The sequence below is a fragment of the Carassius carassius genome, chromosome 1 (genome assembly GCF_963082965.1).
Source record: "Carassius carassius chromosome 1, fCarCar2.1, whole genome shotgun sequence".
In the NCBI taxonomy this organism is placed as follows: Eukaryota; Metazoa; Chordata; class Actinopteri; order Cypriniformes; family Cyprinidae; genus Carassius; species Carassius carassius.
The window spans coordinates 48,765,813-48,776,536 of NC_081755.1; the positions used below are offsets into that span (position 1 = coordinate 48,765,813).

The 10,724-nt window shown below is 36.8% G+C and overlaps 1 protein-coding gene across 1 annotated transcript; it reads right to left on the reverse strand.

The window, feature by feature from the left end:
- Window positions 1-1,619: 1,619 nt before the first annotated feature.
- On the reverse strand, window positions 1,620-6,452 carry LOC132094965 (H-2 class I histocompatibility antigen, Q10 alpha chain-like). The gene is made up of 6 exons (XM_059499705.1): window positions 6,313-6,452; window positions 2,977-3,249; window positions 2,593-2,880; window positions 2,238-2,516; window positions 2,079-2,141; window positions 1,620-2,003 (listed from the first exon to the last, which is right to left on the reverse strand). The coding sequence occupies exons 1-6, from the start codon at window positions 6,392-6,394 to the stop codon at window positions 1,912-1,914; spliced, it is 1,077 nt and encodes a 358-aa protein (XP_059355688.1). The 5' UTR covers window positions 6,395-6,452; the 3' UTR covers window positions 1,620-1,911.
- Between the last annotated feature and the right edge of the window lie 4,272 nt (window positions 6,453-10,724).

Sequence of the window (10,724 nt, forward strand, 5' to 3'; positions counted from 1 at the left end):
AGACTGGACTATTGTAATGCACTTCTAGGTGGTTGTCCTGCATCTTCAATAAACAAGCTACAGGTAGTCCAAAATGCAGCAGCTAGAGTCCTTACCAGGTCAAGAAAATATGATCATATTACCACAATTTTACAGTCTCTGCACTGGCTACCTATTATGTTCTGTATCAGTTTCAAATTATCATTACTTACCTATAAGGCCCTAAATGGTTTAGCTCCTGCGTACCTAACTAGCCTTCTACCACGCTACAACCCATCACGCACCCTAAGGTCACAAAACGCTGGACTTTTGGTAGTTCCTAGGATAGCAAAGTCCACTAAAGGAGGTAGAGCTTTTTCACATTTGGCTTCCAAACTCTGGAATAGCCTTCCTGATAATGCTCGGGGTTCAGACACCGGGAGAGGACTCATCCATGCCACTGACACAGAAGGTCAAATACTCTGTTTAGGGTTCCTTGTACGACGGATCCAACCATTTGGAAATCCAATGACGGCCCTGACAGCTGGTCGTTGAACCACCATCAGTTGTGGTACCCAGTTGTGCTGAAGGTCATCTCTGTTTGATTGCTCAGCTAAGGGGATGAGGGGCCACTTGTTCTCCCCTGAGGAACCTTCATTCACCATTAGGCCTATTAAATTAAACCCTGTCCTGTTTACAGAAGGACTATTAAGTATTTGGCCCATCTCTTCTCTTTCAGCCATATCATGTTGGTACGACTCAACAGTGCCCTCTACTCTTTAGACCATGTTATATCCACAGGCCTGCTCTCTCCTCTTTCTGTGTGTGTTTTTGTTAGTTTGTTTTACATTTTATTTATTCTGTTTTGTTTTGTCATAACTTCCATAATATTTTTCCCTCCAACCCCTAGTTGCTAATACAGCTCATTGTGTTTCTTCTTAGATATTTACATTTATTGAACATCTTTCCTTTAGATTATTCCTTAAATATTCTTTGCTCCTTTGCTCATTCCTGCTCATCCACTCTAGCACCCCTAATGGTAAGGAAGAAAAACCTGCTCACGATTAACAGGCACATGTCCGGTCCACACTGGGAAATCATTGGAGATCCCGAGGTCCATTGTAGTGTCATTCATCCACGACCATCTCCTCATGATGCAGCATGATAATGCACGGCCCCATGTTGCAAGCATCTGTACATAATTCCCTGAAGCTGAAAACATCCCAGTTCTTGCATGGCCAGCAGACTCACTGGACATGTCATCTATTGAGAATGTTTGTGATGCTCTGGATCGGCGTATACGACAGCGTGTTCCAGTTCCTGCCCATATCCAGCAACTTCACACAGCCATTGAATAATAATTGAATAATTTTGTTCAGTGTATTCGCTGAACGCAATACAGCAGCATAGGAATTACAGAAAAAAATTTAATTATGTTGTAACCAATAAGAAAATAAAACAATAAAGCCATAATTTAAATTTGATATGTATCTGGGCAGAACGCGGTGAAGCAACACAAAAAAAACTGTTTATTATTATGTTGATAAACTATTAATTGTTCATAAGGACTTTAATCAATGATATATTTACATTGAAAAATTCTTCCACAAAAATAGAGTTTGTTAGATGATGGTTTTATTTGCTGGCTAGCCTACTGTTCTTAACATGTTTACAGATATAGTAAGTAATTCAATCATTTAAATAATTAAAGAGTATAGCAGACATTAGTTATTCAACTTGATTGTATTCTGACAGTGGGAAGAAATAATAATACTTAGTTTGTCTTGCATGATTAGTTATCGTCTGTTTAAGCTGTCATTGAATTCCTGTAAAAAAAATGTAAATCATTTTTATTGCTCTTTGCCGTCTAAATTAATTCTAACGCATTAGAAAATAAATGAACAATTTGCTGATGATGCTGTAAGGTGTCATTGAGTGCATTAAGAAAGTGCTTCAAATTATCCAGATGAAATGAAATATGAGAGAGAAAGAGAGTATGAACATGGTCGCACTGCTGTTTGGTGCTTCGCCAGCATTCTCTCGTCCTGTTGGAGAAACAACGAAACATTAAAACTCATATCTGAAGTTTGCTTGGTAACAGAGCAATTGACGAAACATACCAGCAGATTCTTCAGTATAAGTGACACTGGGAGTCAATGATTCAGTAGTTGTCTTCTGTTGTCCTGGAAAACCACATTAATAATGTTTGAATTCTGATTAATATCTGAAAAGCATTATGATGCATATCACAATTGAATTAATGCTTTCAGTTTGCCTACCCCATTTGATGATAACTGGTTCTTTCATACTCTTGTGGGACACAAAACAATCATATTCTGCTTCTTCATCCTTGTTGATTTCCACACTCATCCTCATCTGGTAGGATCCATCATGGTTTGGTCTGATTCCTGTGGATTCAACCTCATTTTCAGGCAGAGATGTGCGATATTTCCTAATGGCCATAATCTCGTCACTGGGGTAGAATCCGGTGGCCATACAGATGAGTTTCAATTTGGTTTTGGTAGATTTGCTTGCAAAAACATGAACTTCTGGGGGAGCTGGAAACACAGGAATCAGTTTATCAATTAGTGCCATCTTCGGCAGTGCATCAACCATACTAATTAATTTACTCACAGCCCTGTTTGAGCTCCTCATCTTCATATTCTCTGAATTTGTTGAGCCAATCCACACACTCTTTCTCCAGGTAGCCTTTGGTGTATTGGTTTAGGATTGGTATATTTTCCCATTTTCTCTTGGTTGGTAGAGCTGCATCAACTGAGGTGACCCACTGAGATGCTTCAACATCAAAAGACATAAAGTCCTCTCCATCATAGGCGTACTCACTAATGCCTTTAGAAAACTTCACTTCATCTCCCTGCTTCTCAACTTCACAACCGTGTCTCCACTGAAGAACATGAAGATCTGAAACAGACAAAGTATCAAAATGGCTGTGAGAAGATGCTAATATAAATCGACCGATCATGTATATGCTGGTTAAACTGTATGAACGATCCTCACCTGATTCACTGTGTCTCATGCGTTTCATCACAATGTCGATATTCACATTAAACCACTGCTCTTTGCTCTTTCTTGACTGGGTTCCCTTTTCCCAGTAATCCTTTTGCATTTTCTCCTTCATCCAGGTCTGTTTGGGAATCTTCTTCTGTTCTTCACTATTGTAATAGTCGATCTGTCTGTCATCTAGCAGACCCATAGCAATGAATTCATAGATACCCGGCAGATTGATAGGTTTGGACAAAGCCGTGTAAATGTAATACAGCGAGTGTTTCTCTGCAGTGAAGAGAAATAAAATATGAATGCAAAACTATTCACTAGTTTAAAGACAAGTAAAGTGAAGGAGAAAGCAGTGACAGATTTTTTCTCGATTTTGTAACACACTATACCTGATTGAAATTTCCCAAACCATTGCTCTGAACTAAGAAAAAAAAATTCTCTGACCTCGCATGGAATGCCTTTGCAGAACGTCGGCCTATAAACTAAAAAAAAAAATTCATTCTAATTTTACATTTTATGTAATCCATAATCCAAATTGTATAAAAATGTGGGCAGCCTGGGAAAGTTGTGGGCAGATAACCCACCGATTTCATTTAAAGTCCAATTCCTGATTAAATTAATGTTGCATTGCTTTAGCATCTAATAGTACTATAAAAATCTGATTTAAATAACTTACAAATCACTGTGCACAAAAAGTTTTCATCTGTAGCAATTCAAAGACCTCAGACATCAAGAATCAGCAATATGAGTCTCAACGACGGTGACTCAACAAAACGCTGCACTGAATGTGCTTATCAGCACAGTGCAAGACTTACCCATGTATCCCAGCATGCATTGCAGCATTAAGGATTTTGTTGACTGTCACCATTGTAGAGACTCATATTGCTGATTCTGGATGTTTGTGGTCTTTGCATTACTTCACATGAAAACATTTTGTTCACAAAATGATCTGTAAAGCCTTGATGTTCGCTGACACAAATAAATTCAATCTGCCTAATAATGACAAGCTGGTAAAGCTGTTTAATCAGATCTTGAGAGATTTAAAGTCTTCTATATTTCCACTGATGTCATCTTCTTCTGTGTCTGAAGTCAGTTGTGTTTCTTGTGTTTCTCTTTCGTTCTGTGATTCCGCTTGATAAAGGCAGTTGTTCATCATTAATGGTCAATCGTCACATAATTATTTCCATTTGTAGATTTACTAGACTTCTCTACATTTCTGTAGACTAGAGCAGCGGTTTCAACTCCATTCCCGCTCTGGACAGTTTATATGTTTCTCTCATCACTTCAGACATTCGTTCTGTTTGACCCTAAGTGCCATGCGAAGTGCACCCCAGACAGCAAGCAGTGTCGGCCCAGATCCGGCCCGAATGGATTTCATGTGGGCCGGATGTGGGCCGGATCTGGGCCAATATATTGCTGTGTCAGGGACATCACCAGATATTGACCATGATTCCAGTTTGAACCGAGCGTATATTCCATTCAAATGGCATTAAAGTGTGAAAGACTATAATTTAAATTGTCTTTATTTACAGAGGTATAAGTCACACTTCTCTAATAAGTTTCGTCTGTGTGTGCAGACGCTACTTCCTTTATTTCCCAGGACATGTCCTCTTTTTGGACCAAAAAAATTATAATAAAATGCCAATCCGGCTTTTGCTTTATACAGTTGGCATTGATTGTGTGCGTGTGTTTGTATCTGGACTCTTTCCTAATCGTAAAAATCTGCAGCTTTTACTGGTTAGTTTATGTGGTTATAAAAAATATATATATATATATAGGCTGGAACGTTTTCTCTGTAGACTATTATATATATATATATATATATATATATATATATATATATATATATATATATATATATATATATATATATATATATATAAGGAATAATTGACGACAGGCCGTTGAATTTGAAATAATGCACACCCGAGGTGGTGATGCGGTCATGACGCGAAGCGGAGTGGCCGTTACACCTCGGGTGTGCATTATTTTTCTAATAATTTAACGGCCCGGAGTCAATTATTCCGCTTATACTACGGTTACCACACTTCAAGACATCGATCCGATAATTTATTTAAAAGGATTCGTCCTGTTTCGCTATTGTAAGTAGGACTATTTCTTCCGCATCTCATCCAATTCCTCTTTGGCTAGTACTGTAATGAGAAGGAAATAATTGGAATTAGGTGTTAATGTACACGCCCCTTAATTTGAATGAATTGTTGTGGCCTAATTAAATTAAAGTGTACAGCTGATGTAGGAGGAGATGATGATTATTTAAGGATGGGTTGAGTATACTATTCGCGAGAGATTCCGCGAGCTCTCACTGATGGGGAAACGCTAGACGGCCGCTCGGGATAATTAGTATCTCCGGCGGTGAAGATAGGCAGTCAGTGGTGGGTAAATGTGTTAGACAGCTAGGGACATGATTGTGGGCTAGGTGAGCTCGTGACCGATGTAACCGTTTGAAATAATACAGAGAGTGGAGAAGCTGATTAGGTGGACTCATAAACTGATAAGATTTTCTGTGTATTCTCCTCGTCTGACGGGAGCTCGTCTGTTTCGTATGTGGGCCAATTTCGGCTAACCAGGGGGGTAATCTGTTTTATGAGAGATTGCCATATTTTAACAAGCAATAAAGAACCGTGTATAAACTGCCATCTGATTGTGTGGGTCTCTGCCTTCCCTGTCCTTTTGTGCGGTTGTTACAGTACCAAAACGTTGTTTTGAAGCTGGTAGTGGAGGCTTGAGCCGTTGATAGTATTCTAATGCAGTTAATAATGAAGTTATTAGAAAGAGAGCGAGAGCGACAGAGACACACACAAAGAGAGAGAGAGAAAAAGAAAGAGAGATCCTAATTTACACAAGCTCTCTCTTTCTTTCTCTTTCTCTTTTTCTCTCTCACCTATGTGCGTCTCTAAACACTTTTCTGCAGCAACGTCTGTAAAGAGCGCGGTCTAGCTAGTGAGAAATGTCATGTGTAGCCTTTAAGTCGCTAAGGCTAACACCTTTTTCTGCAATCTGCGTGACCGTTATTACTATGCGAAGTGATATGGAACTGTAATGCGGTCAACTGCCTGGAACTACGTTCGCCGTTGGTTTTCCAGAGAATTCTTTCACACCGCAGAACGTTCGTCAGCCAATCAGATACATTCAACGGATCCATAATGTGTGTGTGTGTGTATATATATATATATATATATATATATATATATATATATATATATATATTTGCATGCATTTCTTCTCAAACTGAATTACTTTCGTTACAATGACGTTTTAAATCTCGTTACTTTCAGTTACGTTATTCTCTGTCAAATGCACAAACTTTAAATCCTTTACCTGCTTGAAGAATAGGAGGAGTGCCATAAATAAGACACACACAAAGAAGAGCAAATATCTTCGTCGCCACCCTCGTTCCCATGACTGAAAGCCTTTAAATGTGTAAAGCTGACTGATTCCTTTTAAATGACAGAACGCAAAAACTCTCAGCAACAGAAAACTAACCACAGAAAATAACGGATGATGTTTTAACCAATGAAAAAAAAAACGATGACTTCATGTGTATCTGGGAGGAACTGAAGAGTCTTTAATCACACAAAGTGTTTATATTCAGTGTTCAATTAATAAATACATGTATCATATATTTACACATTAAACAGTTCTTTCACAAAGTTAGTAGGTTAGATGTTGCCAGCAATATTACCAACAATTAACGTTCAATTAAAAAAGTTATTAATGATAATATTAAAATTAATGAATAGATCTTCTGCCAAGTTGTAAGTTTTGTTAGTTGGTTCATTTTATTTGTTCTCAAAATGTGTACACATAGGAAGTGTGTATTCAGCAATCAAGTGCAAAACCATTGGCACGATTCCAGCAACTTGTAAACACTTGTTTATTCACACAGAGTTAATTATTTGAGGTAATTTAACCATTATCACTTTTAGTATGGCTATAAAGATCACACAGAATGATATTCAAATACACTTATAAAGCACCATCAGCGCCTGAGATCATTGTCATAGTTTGTCGTTCAAGCATTGATGTTGCAGAAATAGAAATCATGAATGGATACAAAAATAAGAAAACAGTAATAACAGAAATAACATTTAAGAATAAATAGATCCCTGACCAATAACATACAGACATCCGCTGATAGCATAAATTCATTTGATACACTTCAAATGTTCATTTTGTTATTATATAAATGAAGTAAGTGTTAACATCAATCAACCAATCGTGTATATTCAGAAACAGTATTTCACAGTATAAGACATTCAAGAGTATATAAGACAATATTTTATAGAGTACACAGGGTAATTATTAGGATATGTGACCATTTCTCAAGCATGCTCTGGGTTATTTTTATTGCCACTTAGATTTAGCATATTAAAAACAATTTAAGTGTGTCAAGTTTGGCCGTTCAGAGGTAGAATAATAGTAAGTAAGTGATGAACCAGCTTCATGGTACAGACCCAAGCACTCTACACGTATGGTGTAAAAACATCAATGGCTCGAGGAGCAAAGTGCCTCTGTCTTCACGCAATTAATGTTCCACTGTTTCTATTTGCCCTGAATGTTTCTCATTGCATGATCAATTTTTTTCTGTAGCATTGTTACATGTGTTAACTTACCTTAAATAAGTATGCAATGCATATACTGTAAACATAAACGATTTATATTTAGATTATTATTGCTCTATATGTAGTGGTCCTGTGAGACACACATCGTTCCTACGTATGCCTCTACATACAGCTAAATAACAATTAAACTCAGTAAAGGCAGAAATGGAGATAATCAACTATTTACAAGCCAAAATAGTGTTGACAATGACAATCATCGCCAATCTTTATCAGCTTTGACCTCTTGTAGTGGTGATGTTTCTGTAGACTCTGTTAATCTGTTACTGCAGCCCTAATACTGAAACACAGACAGAAATAGTTACTCAATTATTTACTGGAGGTAGTAATGTAAATGATATTTAACTTTTGCTACACTATAGCCTGTGGAGAAACAAAGTGTGTCCAAACTCACTGATATTCCATTTGAAATATACTTACCACATACTAAAGATCTACAGAGCAGTACGAACTGCTATCTGATGATTCAGAAGTTGTCGTCCGTCCTGTTAGAGAAACAGTGAAATGTGTTTCTAGAGTGCTTTGGTATGAATTCACTCAAAACTGCCTGATAAAAAATTCAAGCAATTGCTTAAAATATCATCTGGATTCTTCAGAATTAGCTGCAGTTGCATTCAATTCAGTATCTTGTCCTGGAAAACCACAGTTATATCAATCACAAAGACAGTGCAGTGCTATTTAATTTAATACAGCTCAATAAATATCTAAATAGGAGTCATGTTCAGTGTCAGAAGAGTTAGTGTCTGACTAACTTTGGATCATTGGATCCAAAAAATCCTAATAATATAATTAAACAGTGCATTAAACTGATTAGATATTGAGATTATAAATCATAAATCTTGAGCTACTAAAGGTCCAGTTATAGTTTCTAGTGATCCTGAAGTCATCGAGGTGTGTTTAATTGGGGTTTGTCTAAGGCTGGGTAATATGAACCAAAAATTATCACAATAAAATGGTTCATATTGGTCCAAACTGCATGATAATGATCACGATAACGTTCAAATCCTAATTTCTTTCAAGTTTAGAGGTAGATTTCTTCTGCCAAACGACAATTAATTGAGATTTTAAATGAATCTTTTTGTCTAAACATGACAGTAGTCGAAACACATTAATAAATAGATGCACAAATGCTATAGCTGTTCTGAAATGACTAAACAAGCTTCTGTGTTTAGCATATGAGTATGTTTGTGTGTCAACCAGCGTGGATTAAAGCTTTAATTAAATCAGTTCATGACATAAAATGAAGATTTCGCCATCCACATCAGTCACTACTCACCAATAATCCCTTTCTTCTTCAAGATGTAAAGCACTACACCAGCGACTGTTAGGAGCACAAGCACAGCTTTATAGTTTCTACCTTTTGCCTTCATATCATTTACAGCGAGGCAACAGCTGTTTGTAAAAGATTGTTACAATAACCCACTTGAAAACAATAATGCAATACAGTAACAAAAACAGTGTGACTGACAGTATGATCTTCTGTTTTTTGTGTAACACTGTCCACATCCACCAGCATTGAGTGTCAACTGCTGAAAAGAGCTTGGCATTGTGATTGCTGTTGGTTTCCTAAGGGATTTTAGGGTTCTCCAAATGTTACATTTCTCAAGAGATTTAATTTTGAACATTGTGCCTCATGTAGAGAATGTAGTGTAAAGTAGAAACTGAGCAAACTTGTTCTGGGGATTTGGTACATGAGCTTCTGATTTTAGTGATTGTTTTTCAAGCACCAATTTTAGTATGTAAAGAACTGGATATGACTATTATATGATATTATACAACTGTAATATGAATCATATTACCATAGGTAGGTTACACTGTATGAGCGATCCTCACCTGGTTCATGGTGTCTGGAACGGTCCATTAGAATATTATGACTCAAATGAAACCACATGTTTCTTCACATCTTTCTTGTGCCTTTTCCCCAGTGAATCCAGGTCTGTTTGGGAATCTTCTTCTGTTCTTCACTAATAATCTGTCTGACATCCAGCAGACCCATAGCAGTGAATTCATAGATGGCCGGAAGAGAGACGGGTTTAGACAAACCCTACAAGTGAGTGTTTCTCCGCAATGAAAAGAAATATCATTTCATCAAGAACTTTGGGTTTAAATGTGAGTAAAGTGGAGCAGAAAGCAGCTAATTATTATTATTTAATTATTTAATTTTTTATAATGTGTAGTAGTATGATAATGGATATCAGTCCAAACAGGCCAACATCAGAAAGTCAGACAACAGAGATAAGTATCCATACATACAACTTTAATATATATATATATATAAAGTTACAATTAAACAGAAATAGAGAACAAGGAGTGGAAATTTGATCTGTGCATAGGTTTCTCGTTGTTTCAGCCTGATATTCAATGACACTTCTTCTATACCCATTATCCCATTATACTGTCACTTCTATGCTTGGTTTGTGTAATGTTTCACTATTAGTGCAATTAATGTTTGCCGTGAATACTGCATATCTGTATTCTGCTCCTCTGTCTCTCAGTGTCCTTTAAGAGACCTATATAAAACATCTGCAAGGACATTACAATGTAAAACATAGAAAACTATTTTCATTCTGTTTGTGAATGTCAGTCTCTGAACAAAATGACACATCAGTTTAACAGAACAATAAAGAAGTAAAGGAAAATGTTTTCTCAGTATTAATTCAACATTTCGTGATGACAGAGCACTGCTGCATTGCAAAACGTATGATGTCAAATGTAGGCGTTGTATGGTGAAGGATGTTGGGACGGGTGCGCCAGAACTGAAACAGAAACTGTAGCATGTAGATGGGTTTTGTTAAAAAAAAAAAAGAAATCTGGACAAAATATTATTATTTGGAGGAAGTGTGCAGCAAGACAATAGTGACAAAGAGTGACACAACCATTTCTTTCATGTGTTCTTGTGAAATGCTTGCGTCATTTTTCCCAGCTGCACAGTGTGAAATGTATTTTCTGAATTACATTGCTCTAAAGAAACTTTCAGAATGCACTTTTTATACCCATGCACTCTTGTTTCAGATGTTACATGTACATGTCAATTTACTACTGGTCATTAGGTGAACATTATGAACTGTGTTTGCATTAATTATTTTATATGTGCTTTAAAACAATAGCTGT

What these genes read in the sequence shown, in the direction of transcription:
- LOC132094965 (XM_059499705.1), bottom strand. Translation starts at nt 6,394, where the DNA reads ATGGGAACGAGGGTGGCGACGAAGATATTTGCTCTTCTTTGTGTGTGT. An exon ending in TCCTCCTATTCTTCAAGCAG is followed by an intron (nt 3,250 to 6,312) that starts GTAAAGGATTTA and finishes TCTTCACTGCAG; the next exon opens with AGAAACACTCGCTGTATTAC. An exon ending in TGAGGAGCTCAAACAGGGCT is followed by an intron (nt 2,517 to 2,592) that starts GTGAGTAAATTA and finishes CTGTGTTTCCAG; the next exon opens with CTCCCCCAGAAGTTCATGTT.